The 15,983-nt window shown below is 53.4% G+C and overlaps 2 protein-coding genes across 2 annotated transcripts in view; both read left to right on the top strand.

Annotated features, from left to right (window-relative positions):
* Positions 1-15,983, top strand: part of CX3CL1 (C-X3-C motif chemokine ligand 1) — a 338,913-nt gene that overhangs the window by 70,511 nt on the left and 252,419 nt on the right. The gene's annotated exons all lie outside the window — the stretch shown is intronic.
* The window catches only part of CPNE2 (copine 2), a 54,330-nt gene that overhangs the window by 12,952 nt on the left and 25,395 nt on the right, over positions 1-15,983 (top strand). Inside the window, exons 2-9 of the mRNA XM_050772991.1 lie at positions 4,281-4,495; positions 6,872-7,051; positions 9,032-9,106; positions 11,067-11,138; positions 12,857-12,940; positions 13,222-13,311; positions 14,575-14,673; positions 15,156-15,242. Of these exons, the coding sequence (XP_050628948.1) occupies positions 4,316-4,495; positions 6,872-7,051; positions 9,032-9,106; positions 11,067-11,138; positions 12,857-12,940; positions 13,222-13,311; positions 14,575-14,673; positions 15,156-15,242 (867 nt within the window). The 5' untranslated portion in view covers positions 4,281-4,315. The remainder of the gene's footprint in view (positions 1-4,280; positions 4,496-6,871; positions 7,052-9,031; positions 9,107-11,066; positions 11,139-12,856; positions 12,941-13,221; positions 13,312-14,574; positions 14,674-15,155; positions 15,243-15,983) is intronic.

The following is a 15,983-nucleotide window of genomic DNA, read 5'->3' as shown; positions in this document are numbered from 1 at the left end:
GGGTAGTGAGGGGGATAGAATGAGGTGACCCCAGAGTGTTCATATGAGCATCTGTCATTATATTTGTCAGTCTGGGTGCATATGTGTATATGTGTGTATGTGTGTATATGTGACCACACACGTGTAAATGGACAAGGAAGCACGTGAATCTGGGCGTGTGTGCCTGACACCCTCAGGATGAGAATAGAAGTGTCTGATTTGGCAGCAGGGGATGGTGGCCTAGGTGGCATCTAACATGTCACAGAGGGGGCCTGTGAAGTGGGGAAGGGGTAGGTGAGCTAGAATCTACCTCGCCAGCCATGGTGGGAGATGCAGGAGTGTGGACAGGGTGACCCAGAGGAACTGGTGACCTTGGATACTCTGGGGCCCATCCTGGGTGTGTGTTCAAATGGGAGAATGCCCTTGGCTTCCCCAGCCCTGATCACAACCTGCCCGCTTAGCCTCAGGCTCCCCTGGCCTGGCTGATGTCCTGGCTGTCCCTGCCTTGGTCCCACAATGTTCAGCAATCTCCCCACCCTGGCAAAAGGCCAAGCATTGGCTGGGAGTCTGGAGACCTGATTCACGCTCTGTCTCTGCCTTTTCCTGGCCCTGTAACCTCAAGCAAGTGACTTTTACTCTCTAGGCCTCAGTTTCCTCATCTCTAAAATGGGAGCAATTGTCCTGCAGGCATAGGCAGGCGCTCTCAGCCACACAGCAAGGTTTTGGACATCCCTGTCTGCCCCCTTCCCCACCCACCCCCACTTGGCACAACTGCCCAGTTGCACACAGTAAGAGTGAACGCAGTTCACCAGCTCCTCCAGTGGAAACTGATTTTTACACGACAAGAATAAATCCTGCAGGCAAATTGTAGTGCTGTCCTGACGCTCTGAGCTTGTGTGATTATAACAAGGTTCTAGGAACAAAGGCTGGGAGGGAAGGGGCTGAGGACCAGCTTCATCATTGTCCAGATTTTTCCCCTGCCAGGCATGTCCGGGGAGCACTGGATCTGGAGGGGAAGCTGGGAGATCTCCGCTGCCAGCCCCACTCTCACCCTGACCTCCTGCAGACCGGGGCTTGCAGGGGACTGCACCTGCCCAGCAAGAGGCTGGCGCTCCGGAGTTGCCCCGGGGCGTGGGTGAAAGGGAGGAGGAGTGGACCCAGCATAGTGATGGAGGCTTGATCCTTCCTGCCACTCCTTCCTGCCTAGAGGGCAGCAGCTGCCTCCTCGCTAGTCTCTCTGCTACCTCTCCTTAGCTTGACAACCCCTTCTCCCCACAAGGGGCCGAGTAAGCTTTTAAAAACACAAATCAGATCATGTCATTTCTCTGCTTCTAAGACTTCCCATCACTCTCAGAATGAAACTCAGACACCCTATCAGAGCCCACAGCTCCTGCAGTTCCTGGCCGCTCTCCCTGCTCCCTCACTGTGTTCCTGCCAGACTGGACTGTGAGCCCTGTAGGGGCTAAGACAGAGCAGTCTTTTTTTTTTTTTTTTTTTTTTTTTTGAGACAATGTCTTGCTCTGTTGCCTAGGCTGGAGTGCGGTGGCGCCATCTCAGCTCACTACAACCTCCACCTCCCAGGTTCAAGCGATTCTCCTGCCTCAGCCTCCCAAGTAGCTGGGACTACAGGTGCACGCCACCATGCTGGCTATTTTTTGTACTTTTAGTAGAGACGGGGTTTCACCATGTTGGCCAGGCTGGTCTTGAACTCCTGACCTCAAGTGATCTACCTGCCTGCGCCTCCCAAAGTGCTGGGATTACAGGCGTGAACCCACCATGCCCGGCCAAGAGCAGTCTTCTTACTGTAGCATTCCCAGCACTGGGACACTTCTTGGGACCTAATAGATGCTCAGTACACCCTCTAGAGTGAATGAAAGCCTCAGTTTCCTCCTCTGGAAAATAAGGGTGATATTACTATACTTGCCTCGTAAGACTGAATGAAGATTAGCGACATTGTGCAGGTGACATGCTCAATTAGTGCTCACAAGCGCAGTGACTTGGATTTGTGTCCACTTACCTCCCTCCACTGGAGAAGTGCAGGGTCAGTAAACCACTTAGCCTCAAGAGGACAAAGTATTAGTCAGGGAGTTGGAACCTGGCCATTGTCGGGTAAGTGTTTAGGGGCTAGGTTCAACCACTGGGATGACGGGGCCAGTGTTAAATGTACACGTGCCAGTGGAAATGAGACGTGACCCATAGGAGACTCAGAGGGCTGTGTCCTGATGTCTCATGGGCAGATGGGACACTGAGCCAGAGAGACCCAGAGGACTTGTCTGCTGGGCCTGTGATGGGTGTGACCTAGGTCTCCTCCACCCCTTTGCTCCACTCTCACTAATACCTTGTACTCAAAGGAGAACAGAACTCCTTCGAGTGATCACATGTCGGTAATTAATCTTGACAGGAGGAGGATACCTGAGGCCCAGGGCACAGAATTTTGGGAAATTGTGTATGAGTGAAAGGGTGAATTGTATGTTGAAGATAAGGACCAATGCTGGCAGGATCTGAGGCATATGGAGGGTTTGTCCATTCATTCATTTATACACTCATCCTTTTTTCATTCAGCAAATATATACTGGATACTTCCTGTGCACCAGTCACTGTGTACGAACTGGAGATACAGGGTGGACAATGAATAAGGGTGACTTTTTAATGTTACTGTTACAGGAAAGGGGTCCCGATCCAGACCCCAAGAGAAGGTTCTTGGATCTTGTGCAAGAAGGAATTCAGGGCGAGTCCATAAAGTGAAAGCAAGTTTATTAAAAAAGTAAAGGAATAGCCAGGCGCGGTGGCTCATGCCTGTAACCCCAGCACTTCGGGAGACCCAGGTGGGTGGATCACCTGAGGTTGGGAGTTTGAGACCAGCCTGGTCAACGTGGTGAAACCTCGTCTTTACTAAAAATACAAAAATTACCCTTGCGTGGTCACAGGTGCCTGTAGTCCCAGCTACTCGGGAGGCTGAGGCAGAAGAATTGCTTGAACCCAGGAGGCGGAGGTTGAAGTGAGCCAACATCACGCCACTGCACTTCAGACTGGGTGACAGAGCCAGACTCCGTCTCAAAAAAAAAGTAAAGGAATAAAAGAATCGCTACTCCATAGAGCGACCCCAAGGGCTGCTGGTTGCCCATGTTTATGGTTATTTCTTAATGATACGCTAAACGAGTGGCAGATTATTCATGCCTCTCCTTTTTAGACCATATAGGGTAACTTCCTGATGTTGCCATAGCATTTGTAAACTGTCATGGCGCTGGTGGAAGTGTAGCAGTGAGGACGACCAGAGGTCACTCTGTGGCCGTCTTGGTTTTGGTGCTGGCTTCTTTCCTGCAGCCTGTTTTATCAGCAATGTCTTTATGACCTGTATCTTGTGCTGACCTCCTATCTCATCCTGTGACCCAGAATGCCTAATCATCTAGGAATGCAGCCCAGTAGGTTTCAGCCTTATTTTACCCAGCTCCCATTCAAGATGGATTTGCTCTGGTTTAAACGCCTCTGATGGTCCCAGAAGTGAGCTTCCTAGTGGTCAAAGCAATGAGAGAAGTCTGAGCAGTTGTCAGCTCTACTGTGGCCACAAGGCACATGACAACATGTTAGTTGCTCAGGAGAAGCCCAGGTTTTCCTGGCACAACGAGTATCTGAGACACCCATGTCCACTGTGATTTGTTGCTCATGTGATAGGGGCAACACACAAGGAGCTGTGCATCCTTACAGGTGAAGACTGACCACAGCAGAGAAAAACTTCAAAGACAAATTTAACACATCTACCAGAGACACAGACTCTTTTTTCTTTTCTCTCTCTCTCTCCTTCTCTCTCTCTTTCTTTCTTTCTTTCTTATTTTTTTTAGATGGTTTTATTCTGTCACCCAGGCTGGAGTGCAGTAACGTGCAATCACAGCTCACTGCAACCTTGAACTCCTAGTCTCAAGCAATCCTCCTGCCTCAGCCTCCCAAGTAGCTGGGACCACAGGCACGCGCCACCATGTCTGGCTGATTTTTTATTATTTTATGCAGAGACATGATCCCCCTTGTTGTCAGGCTGGTCTTGAACTCCAGGTTTCCAGAGACCTGACCTCCCCAAGTGCTGATATTATAGGTGTGAGCCACTGCGCCTAGCTCAGACTCCCTTTTCATGCATTTCCTTGCATTCTTCTTTCTCCAAACCTTTGCCCATGTTATTTGACAACCCGCCTCAATTTGCCTTCCATCTCTCCATTCACCTCTTAAAGGCCAAGTGGTAATGCCTCTCTATGGTGGGGCAGCATAGCAGGTGTCTGTCCACTTTCTGACCCTCACTCCTGTTCTCCTAGACTGCCAGGAACTCCTGCCACCACCACCGGCTCCCATGGCCCACATACCCAGTGGGGGTGCCCCAGCAGCGGGGGCAGCCCCCATGGGTCCCCAGTATTGCGTGTGCAAGGTGGAGCTGTCGGTGAGTGGCCAGAACCTACTGGACCGGGATGTTACCTCCAAGTCTGACCCCTTCTGTGTCCTCTTTACAGAGAACAATGGCAGATGGATCGAGGTGAGGCTCTTCCGTGTATCTGCAGTGGGTAAGGGGGTGGCTAGGCTGCTGGGGAGGGGGAGTCTCCCAGGACTGGGATCCAGGGACTCCAATAGAAGTAGTTGGAGTGTGGGCTGGTGGCAGGGGATTACTTGGTAAACTGTTACTCTTAAAATAAAATTTTGTTTTAAATATATTTTGTTTTAAATATATTTTAAATATATTTGTGTTTATTACAATTAAAATCTATAGATTTATAATTATATACTTTATGTTGATTATTTGATATCTCTTTTTTTTTTTTTTTTTTTTTTTTTTGAGACGGAATCTCTCTCTGTCCCCCAGGCTGAAGTGCAGTGGTGAGATCTCAGCTCACTGCAACCTCTGCCTCCCAGCTCAAGCGATTCTCCTGCCTCAGCCTCCCGAGTAGCTGGGGCTACAGGTGTGCACCACCACGCCCAGCTAATTTTTGTATTTTTAGTAGAGACATGGGGTTTCATCATGTTGGCCAGGCTGGTCTTGAACTCCTGACCTCAAGCAATCCACCCGCCTCAGCCTCCCAAAGTGCTGGGATTACAGGCATGAACCACCACACCCCATCTTGTTATAAATTGTTATATAGTTAAAATTTTATAGTTTTACAAAATGTTTGCTTCCACTTTTAAATAACCTTTCCCTATTATTTCTAAATGAACACATGGTCAGTAAGAAACAGAGAAACAGTGAGCTCAGGCTTTGGGAGCTGGTCCAAGGCCCAGTGATGCTACTCCCTGCTGTGTGGCCTTAAGCAAGTGGCTGTGCCTGTCTCCTCATCTGTGAAATTATTATATATTTTTTTCTGCTGACTCCCTTGGAAGGCCCAGATCTGGAGATATTACTGGTGCCCCAGGCAAAGACTTCTGAGCTGGAAGACTTTGGCTTGAAGGTTGGAAAGAGTTGCAGCTTGAGGAAGGATGTTGAGAAACCTAAGCTGTGAAGACCTTCGGGTTTTAAAACTTTGCTTTTGCAGAAGGAAACTATTGGAGTAAATGTAGAGAATCCAGATAAACCCAAAGGAGAAAATCAAAATTGTTGGGAACCCACCTGTCATACAGAACCACTGTTAACAGTTTGGTATCCAGCCTTCCAGATGGCTTTATATGCATGTGTATTTCCCAAAAGATGTGTGTACTTTCTAATGGATATTTAACTAGGCCACGGTGGGAGTTCACCTGAACATACTGTGGTTTACAAAGAGTTCCCATGGATGTTGGCTCCTTCTTGTGATGCCAAGAAAACAGTGTGGGATTGTTGACCCACTTTACAGAGGGGGATACAGGGGCCCCAGAGTGGGGAGGGACCTTTTCGTGTCACCCAGCGTGTTGATGGTATAACTGGAAGTGGGAGGTGGGACATGGGGCCAGCTGAGGACTCCTGGGGGAGCCCCAGGCCTGTGAGAGGCGTGTCTGGGGGCACAGTTCCCCTCTGCCAGGTCTCTAGAACCTCTGAGTGCCCCTCAGGGAGTGGCATCCCCCTGACTCATGGCACACCCCCCACCCTCCCTGACAACCTCTGCCCCCACCCAGGCCAGCCACCCTGGCTAAACATAGCCCAGGGCCAAGACTTCCTCAGTGCCTGCTGCTCCAGCCCTTGGAAATGGACTGGGTGGGAGGAAAAGTCAACACAGCCTGGGCCCCAAAATAGACTGTCACCCAGACTCCGCGGTTTGGGGCCTCAGCATCCAGAGGCCAGGAGGCGGGTTTCCTGTCCCAGTGCCACTGCTGACCCACAGTACAAGGCCCTGTCCTCAGCCAGGCTTTGGTATCCACAGTAGGTGGGGTGTTGGGCTGCACAGTGTCAGGATTCTATACAAGACACAAACATCTCCCTGCACCCCCGTGGGGAGTCCCTGACCCCACCTCCCCGCAAGAATCCTCCCTTCTTTTTGTTTCCTTTCTCAGTTTCCATGTAAAATGTGGTTTGAAAAAGGGGTTTTCCCAAAATAAAAAGTGAAAACCACAGGTAGTCAAATCCTTTCCCTTTACAGAGGCGGAAACTGAGGCAAAGGTGGGGAAAGGGCCTTGTGTCCTCCATCTCTTACCCAGACAGGGCAGGGCCCGAGCCCTTACCCTGGCACCTGGGTATGGAACCAGGACCGAAGAATTAAGAGTGTGGGTAGTAGAGTCAGACCTCGGTTTCAAATCTCGGCCCTGCTGTCCAACCTTGGGGAAGTCACTTAACCTCTCTGTGCTTCAGCGTCCTCGTCTGTGAGCTGAGGGTAGTGAGTTACAGACCATGGCCACGAGAGCCTGGCACAGAGTAGGCGTTGTACAAGTTAGCAGAATGATTTCCAGCAGCCTGCGAGGGCTTGGACCAGCTGCCTTCACTCTGACTTCCATTTCCCTGCCCCTCTGCTAGTACGACAGGACAGAAACCGCGATCAACAACCTCAACCCCGCCTTCTCCAAGAAGTTCGTGCTTGACTATCACTTTGAGGAGGTACAAAAGCTCAAGTTCGCGCTCTTTGACCAGGACAAGTCCAGTATGCGGCTGGATGAGCATGACTTCCTGGGCCAGTTCTCCTGCAGCCTGGGCACGGTGAGCTGGGCCCTCCTGGGTGGGGGAGCAGGGGCCCAAAGACTGGACAGCCCCTCAGAAAGTCTCTTCTCGCCCTATCTTTCCATAGCCCCATCTTCCTGGGTAGGTGGCAAAGTGCAGATGCAGAGTGGGGAACAGGCTTGGCGGGTTTGAGGCCGGGCTGAAGAGCTCCCATCTCGGGGGGCAGCCAAAGAGACCGGGGCCCCAGGTGGCCAGGGATTCTGATTGTTAGATGTAATCAGGTGTGGTCTTGACCTCCTGGGGTAGGAGCATCTCACCAGCAACCAAGACGCCCATAGTAGTCCTGCTTTATGGCAGACTCACTGTGTGACCTTGAGCAACTTCCTTTCCCTCTCTGGGCCACACTTCCCCATCCATCTCAGTCCTTGGTAAGCTCCTGGAGGCCGGGAGCAAGCAGGGCTAGGCACCCCTGACACAAGTCTCAATCATTCCTTATAGCTGTATGCCCTTGGGCAAGCTCCCATCCCCCTCTGGGCCTCAGTTTCCCCACATTTCCCTTGGGGATTATGATGACTGCTCTGCCCAGCCTAAACTGTTGATGAGGGAATGAAATGGAAAATGCTTTGAAGGGTCCTAGTAGAGACTGAAATGCCCAGGGCCTCCCAGGAGATGGTGACCATGTAGAAAGCAAGTGACTGCTGTGGTTGTGATGTCTACTTTTTGTGTAAGAAGCAGGGTACAGTAGTCAGGGTCTCTACCCTGTGGTGTAACTGAGAAGAGAGCTTAAGGGCTTGTGGACAGGGCAGGGAACTGACAAGGGATGGGGAAACCAACCCAGGGCTTGGCCCCAGAGGAAAGCTGACCACCTTCACTTGGAAGGAAGGCAGGGTGAGGAAGTGGCATTGCCAGGGCCTGCTGAGACCTGTGGCCCATAGAGGGAGGCCTCTGGACTGCAACTTAGGCAGAAGCCAGAGTAATGAAGAAGCTCCCATCAAACCGGGGCCCCCACTGCTCATGCCACCTGCTCTCCCGTCTCTTGCCTGTCCCCTCAACTGGCTGAACCTCTGAAAGTCAGAGGACAAAAGAGCCAGGTGGCACAGTCCCAGGGCACAGAGCAGGTGCATGGATCTGGGGAGAAGAACTACCCCCGCAGGAGCAGGACTATATCATTCTGGTGTGTGCTCCCCGCTGCACAGGATGACACTCACACTGCACCCAGGAAACATGAACCACGCTGGCCCCTGAGTGCAGTGGGCAGACACAGGTGGGAGGGCGACTTTTCAATGTGGCTCACTTTTCCTCTCTGTCTTTTTGATTATTGCACCCTGTGTGAGTGTATTACCTATTCAAACCAATAAAAATACATAGAGTTGGCTGGGCTCTATAGCTCATGCCTGTATACCCAGCACTTTGGGAGGCCAAGGCAGGAGGATCGCTTGAGGCTGGAGTTCGAGACCAGCCTGGGCAACATAATGAGCCCTTGTCTCTACCAAAAAAAAAAGGTTAGCCAGGCGTGGTGGCGCATGCCTGTAGTCCCAGCTACCCAGGAGGCTGAGGTGGGAGGATCGCTTGAGCCCAGGAGATTGAGGCTGCAGTGAGCCGTGATCAAGACCTGTCTCAAAAGAAAAATAAAGGAAAATACATAGAATCAGAGCTTGACTCTCCATCAGAGATCATATCCTGAGGCAGATGGGGTCTGTGGAATGCCTCTGGAGAAGGGAGTTGGAGGCTAACCTCCCACAGTTGTCTCCAAAATGCCTTTTCCTAGGGGCAAACCGGGCAGTGGGAGTCCAACTGCAGCCGGAGACCTCAGGCAGGTCTCTTACCCTCTCTGGGCCTCAGGCTCCTCACTGCCCAGATTGGCTGCTGTCCACCTCCCAGGGTGACAGTGACGTTCAGGCAGGTCACCAGCCAGCCCAGGACGGGAGGCAGCCCTGCCGAGTGGCGCCAGTGGAGGATTTTTCCTCCCGGGGCTTCCCCCACTTCCTCACTGAGCGCCCTTTCTCCTCTCTCCTCTAGATTGTCTCCAGCAAGAAGATCACTAGGCCTCTGCTGCTGCTGAATGACAAGCCTGCCGGGAAGGGCTTGATTACGGTACCAGTCCCCTCCCGGCTCTCCGCACCCCCTCCACCCCCACTCCACACCCTCCCCCATCAATGGGCCGCTTCCCTGGCAGATAATCACCAGCTTTGTTTGGAGTAAAAAGGCCCAACTTACAACTTAGCAACAGGTCTCTTAGCAACCGGCTCCTGGCTCCACAAATGATGCACTGGGGGCTGACAAGCTGGGGAGGCCTCCAGAGCCCTGCCAGCAGCCCCCTCCCTGCACTGGCCCCTGTCTGCCCTCCCCTGGGGGTTGTTCAGAAGTGCCTTGCCCATCAGTGCTCTGCCTGTGGCTGCGACGTGCAATGATTCCTGCAATGTGCAACGATTCCCACGATGCGCAGCAATTCCCCCTGCGATGCGCAGGCCCTTGGCAGGAATGAGCTCCTTGGTCCCCAAAGACTCCCAAAAGCCAGGGCACCCCTGAGGCCCAGAGAAGAAGTTCCCTCGGGCAGCTGAGCTAGCGAGATCGTCCCCTGGGTTGTCTGGCTGGCTTCTGAGGCCATGTGATGCCTGGGGAGCCAGCCAGGCTGGAGGGAGAAGCCATGCCTTTGTGTGTTCCGGTGCGTTACTCCCCTGCCCTGGAACCTCCCAGGGCTCCCCACTGCCTGACCAACCCTTCGGTTCAAGGCTGTGAAGGACCCCTCAGACCCTGCCTGGCTCTCCTGCCTCGGTGTTTAATCTCCTTCACTTAAATGCCCTGTGTTCAAAGTTCAAATTCAAATGCTATGAATTCTTAGCATAGCCTGAACATACCCCAGGCTCTTACTGTGTTCCTGCCCCATGGGTCGCCACCTCCCAAACAACCTCCCCCCGCTTCTTAGTGTTCTAACTGCCCCATCTAAATGCCTCTCCAGGCCAGGTACATGGCTTGCACCTGTAGTACTACTACTTGGAAGGCTGAGGCAGGAGGATCCCTTAAGGCCAAGAGTTTGAGGCTGCAGTGGGTTATGATCATGCTACTGCCCTCCAGCCTGGGCAAGAGAGTGAGACCCCCATATCTGAATGAATGAATGAATGAATGAATGAATACCTTCACAAGACAGCTTCCCTCCACCTAGAAGCCATCCCAGACAGACCCCACTCAGCTGGGTATGCCATCACCCCCAGCATTTCTGGCAGTTCCACTCTAGGCCTCCGTCCCCTCCCTGGGAAATGGGGGTGATAATAGGACCTACCCTATAGGGTCGTTGAGCAAGTCCCAGTGGGAGGATGGCAGGGGAGAACGGGCAACCTGGCTGGCGTCTGTCTGTGGATCCAGAGGGCCGGATGCCTTGCGTTGGGTGAGGCCATCCTAGAGGCAGGAGAGGAGAGGAGGCCCCAGCGAGAGGCCCCAGCCCACTTGTGTTGCTGTGGGCAGCAGGGGAGGGAGAGAGGCCTAGAGAGGGCCTCAGCAGTCTTGAAGTCACCCAGCTAGGCCATCACTGGCTGAGCTGGGGTCAGGGAACCATAGCTGATGGGGAATACATATAGGACAGATGACCAGTGTGAACTGATGGGACTCAGTTTCTCCCCTGGGCCCCAGTTTCCCTAGCTGCACAATGATGTGGCTGTGATGCTGACACCTTGGTGTTCTGAGGAAGCTGTGCTCTTTGTGGCTGCAGTAGAGGCAGGAGGAGGCCAGTCATGCTGCTCTCTGGCCCAGAACCTCTCCCCGGGACTCAAGACCACCCCCGGTGTGTGCTTCATCTTCCCCCACCACCCCATGGGCCCTGCGGATTTGCATAGATCCACTTCCTGATTCCTCATCTCCAGATGGGTTATTTCCCCCATTTTCCAGAAGATGGAAACTGAGGTGTGGGGAAAACAAGAGATTTGTCCAAGATCACCTGGCACTGCCCCTCCCTTTCCCCTCCTGACCCTGGAGGATTGCTCCTGGGGCACCCTGTGCCATCCTGCCTGGCAGGAGGCTAGGGGAGTCTGAGGAGCCCCTCATGTCCCTCGCCTTACAGATTGCTGCCCAGGAGCTGTCTGACAACCGCGTCATCACGCTGAGCCTGGCGGGCAGGAGGCTGGACAAGAAGGTAAGGCGGGCAGAGGAGGGGCTCCAAAGGGGAACAGTAAACCCCCACCAGCCCCAGGGCTGTGTGGCCTCACTCCGGGGCCCCCGGCCACCACCTCCATCACATTCCAGGGACTCATCCAGCACAGGGCCCTCCTGGCCACTCCAGATTAGGACCCCTTCACCTCTGAGGTAGTGAGTGTTCCATCCCTTAGGGGTATTCAAAACGCAGCTGGAAACCTGCTCATCGGGGCATCCCCATCTCACATAGTGTAAGTACATGCCAGGGTCCTTACCCAATGAGGCCCTACCTGATGTGTCCCCCAGTGCCCCGACTCCCCAACCTCACCCCTTCTCCCTGCACTTCACTCTGCTTCAGCCAAATCTATCCCCTTGTCCGTGAATTAAACGAGGCACTCTCCTCCCTCAGGAGCTTTGCACTTGCTGTTCCCTCTGCCTGGGATGCTCTCTTCCTTGAATTTTCACACAGCACTCTCTCACCTCCATCAAGCCTTTGCTCCCACATCACCTCCTCAATGAAGCCTTTCCTGAAATTGGTCTTTGATTTCCCACCCTCTCCTGCTTGTCTCCTTAATACTTACTGCTGTCTAGCATACTTTCTTTTCTTTTTCTTTTTTTGAGACTGAGTCTCACTCTGTCGCTCAGGCTGGAGTGCAGTGGCGTGATCTCAGCTCACTGCAAGCTCTGCCTCCCGGGTTCACGCCATTCTCCTGCCTCAGCCTCCCAAATAGCTGGGACTACAGGCGCCTGCCACCATGTCCAGCTAATTTTTTTTTTTTTTTTTTTTTTTTTAAGTAGAGACGGAGTTTCACCGTGTTAGCCAGGATGGTCTTGCTCTCCTGACCTTGTGATCCACCCGCCTCAGCCTCCCAAAGTGCTGGGATTATAGGCGTGAGCCACCGTGCCTAGCCCATACTTTCTTATTTTATTTTCTGTCTCCCTCACTTGAATATAATCTCTTTAAAGTAACACTTGCCAGGTACAGCGGCTCGCACCTGTAATCCCAGCTACTTGGGAAGCTGACGCAGGAGAATCACTTGAGGCCAGGAATTTGAGACCAGCCTGGGCAATATAGTGAGACCCTATAGATGGGTGGGTGGATGGGTGGGTGAGTGGGTGGGTGGGTGGATGGATGGATGGATGGATGGGTGGATGGATGGATGGATGGATGGAAGGAAAGATAGATAGATGGATAGATAGATAGATAGATAGATAGATAGATAGATAGATAGATAGAGTCACATACAAAAAGTGGCCCTTTTTAAACCTTAAATGATTTTTTAGGCCATGATATTCCTTACGTCATGTGCAGGATAGTTTCAGGATAGTTTTCACATTCCCAATAAAATAGATTTAAATGACATCCTGCTGGGGGCCTCACCCTACCTTGGGAATAGGCGCCCTCTTGAAGTTCCTGGCCCATCTAAAGTGCTGGAGTTCTGACTCACACAGGGTGTAGGTCTTGGGGGTCTCTGAGCACAAGCTCTGACAGCCTCAGGGTGGTGGATTTCTGCTGGGGGACCTGGTTGATCCCAGGGGGCTGCAGCTGCCCTGGGCCTCTTGCTGAGCCTTGCAGAGGCTGAGGGGAGGGAGCCAGGCTGGCTCTGCCCACAGCTGCCACCCTGACACCCAGCTGGGGAGGCAGCGGGGCCACACCCCCATCTGCCTGCACCTGGCAGGGCTGTGCCTCTCTGACCTGCATCCTCCCATTTCTCCCAGGACCTCTTTGGGAAGTCAGACCCCTTTCTGGAGTTTTATAAGCCAGGAGACGATGGCAAGTGGATGCTGGTCCACAGGACTGAGGTGGGTACGTGGGGGCCCAGGGGTCTCTAAGCAGTGGGCCTGCAGTCCAGCCCCTCCACAGCTCTGAACAGGGCAGTGCGGTCACAGCTGCACAGTGTGCAGGAAGACCCGCAGTGGCACCTGAGGGACATGCTTCCTGCCAGCCACAGGGACGCTCGCTTCCGTCTCTGAAAGTGTAGCTGTGGGTCTCCATTTTGTCACCCTGTTCCTATTGGGCTGACCCAACCCCAGAGCACTGCTGCCCAGGGCCTGAGCTCACCACACCCCTCTCTCTCCCACAGGTGATCAAGTACACACTGGACCCTGTGTGGAAGCCATTCACAGTGCCCTTGGTGTCCCTGTGTGATGGGGACATGGAGAAACCCATCCAGGTGAGGGGGGCTCCGGGGACCCTGCTCCCCACCCTGCCAGCTCCAGCCTCCCTGTCTATCTGAGGCTCCCGGGGATGCCTTGTAGAAAGCTCTTTCTCATGCAAATGGAACGAACCCCCATCTTTGGAGGAGGGAGGACTGGAGACTGGGTCCTCATCCTGGATCTATCTGATGCCCTGAAGTACCCAGGCAGGCCCCCACCTTTGAGTCCCTCTCCAAAACTGTCTTGCCCTCCCCAGAGGGCTGCGGAGCTGCTAGCTAGGGAAACACCTTGGAAACGATCAAATGTGGTATGGTAAGGACAGTGATTACCAGTCTCTCTAAAAGCTCTCAGTCCTCTGGCTGGGTGCAGTGGCTCAATGCCTGTAATCCCAGCACTTTGGGAGGTTGAGGCGGGCAGATCACTGGAGGTCAGGAGTCCAAGACCAGCTTGGCCCACACGGGAAACCCCATCTCTGCTAAAAATACAAAACAGCCGAGCATGGTGGTGCACGCCTGTAATCCCAGCTACTCAGGAGCCTGAGGCAGGAGAATTGCTTGAACGCGGGAGGCAGAGTTTGCAGTGAGTCCAGATTGAGCCACTGCACTCCAGCATGGGTGACAGAGCAAGATTCCTTCTCAAAAAAAAAAATTATAAAATCAAATCAAATAAATAAAAGTTCTTGGTCCCCAGGGGCTGGGTCTTAGAGCAGATGGGGTTGGGGAGACAGCTAGGTCAGGACAGGGGTTCCCAAGTAGGATACCAGGAATCTTGGGTTCTAGTACTGGGTCTGCTACTGTTGCTGCGAGACTTTGGTCAGTTACTTCTCTTTCAGGGCCTCAGTTTACCCATCAGTGGGATGGGAACAATAATCCTTGCTTTCCTCCTAGGAGGGCCATGGCAGCTCAGTTAGACAGCATATAGAGCTGTGATTTCTGTGCCCATCTCAGAAAAAAATATGTCTAGAGAGGACCCCAGGCCATAAGCTGGGTGAGTCACAACCCGAGACAGAGGGGAAGCCAATTGCCAAGTGTGTAAGGAGTGGAGTTGCCTGCACTAGAGGGTACAGCCTCCATCATTGGGGCAGACACATCTTCTTTTCCCAGCAATCACGGAAGACTTCCTGTAGGAGGCAGTTCAGGAGCTACCCAGGCCAGCTAGGCAGATGCTGAGGGGAGGCACTACCCAAACAGAAGACAGAGGGTTTGCCTGGGGAGTTGAGAGGGGCTGGAGAGCTCCTCTTGGGGGACAGCTCTGAGGTGACCATGCTGAACCTACCCCAGGTCATGTGCTACGACTATGACAATGACGGGGGCCATGACTTCATCGGCGAGTTCCAGACCTCAGTGTCACAGATGTGTGAGGCTCGAGACAGCATCCCGGTGAGATGGGCATGTGTACTATGACCCCAAGACCTCAGCAGGGCTCGGGGAAGGGGCACCGGGTCTTGGGTCAAGCAGCCTGGGGCTCAGATCCCCCTTCTGGCTGCATGACCTTGAGCAAGGCATTCAGTCTAAGACTCAGTTTCTCCATCTGTCAGTGGGGGCAGAGGATTTGGGTGGGGATTGATGAGATGATTCGGGTGAAATGCGCAGCACACAGTGAGCAGTCAGGAGCTGTCCATCATCCCATGATGTTGGGCCCTCAGCTGGACAGGATGGGGATGCGTTATCTAGGGAGGAGGGGGTCAGATGCTGATCCTGCTGCCATTTTTGGGTGTGGACATCCCGGAAGGCTCCCTGGAGGAAGCATGCTGCCCCTGTTGTCAAGCCTGTGGAAGGGATTATAGGGCCAACAAGGAGGATCTGTCCCCAAAGAACAAAGAAGCCCCGAGTTGAGTGTCTCTTTCTTCTGCGTTGCCCAGCTGGAGTTCGAGTGCATCAACCCCAAGAAGCAGAGGAAGAAGAAGAACTATAAGAACTCGGGCATCATCATTCTGCGATCCTGCAAGGTGAGCTGGTGCGGGCAAGCCTGAGCCAGGGGCCAGGTTTCAGGCCACACAGAAGGGAAAGACATGGCATTGGGTCTGGAGCCAGTGAGGCCTGTGTTCAAATCCCAGCTCTGCCACATCCTGGCCCTATGGCCTTCTGAGCTTCACCTCACTGGGCCTCAGTCTCCTCATCTGTGGAATGGAGATATTCATGAGGCAGAGCATATCCGGGGTTACTCTTCTCTCATATTCCTGTGTGGAGGCCGAAGAAGGCACGGGCTGACCTTCCAGGGCCTGTCCTGGTGGGGGAATTGTCATTGCAAGCCGCTACCACCCATGGTGGTCTTGCAAGGGGCAGAGGACATTGGGTGGGGGCACCCTGTCCTCGCTGGCATCAATGTCACTGTGACTCCCATGGTACAACCAGGGCCACTGAGGCCCAGAAAGGCAATGAAGTTCATGTCAGCAGTGGCCAGGCTGTGGGCGGGGGCCAGGAGACCTGGTGGGCAAATAACTGCTGGATCTGGCAGAACATTAAGGAAAGCAGCCTGGGGCAGGACAGCAAGAGCCCTGGGCTCAGGGCCTGACAGCTCAGGAGTCTGGCCGCTGCTCTCCACCAATGGGTGGATCCCAGACCCCAACCTTATTTGGAGCCTCGTCTGGCTGGGGTTTACACGAGCATTCAGTGATGTCGCGACACAAAAGCGCTCTGTTAAAGGTCAAGATGTCAGGTTGCAGCCTCGCGATGGATGGTCCTTGTTT

The sequence above is a fragment of the Macaca thibetana genome, chromosome 20, assembly GCF_024542745.1.
Source record: "Macaca thibetana thibetana isolate TM-01 chromosome 20, ASM2454274v1, whole genome shotgun sequence".
Taxonomy (NCBI): Eukaryota; Metazoa; Chordata; class Mammalia; order Primates; family Cercopithecidae; genus Macaca; species Macaca thibetana.
This window is presented reverse-complemented; position numbering and strand designations above follow the sequence as displayed.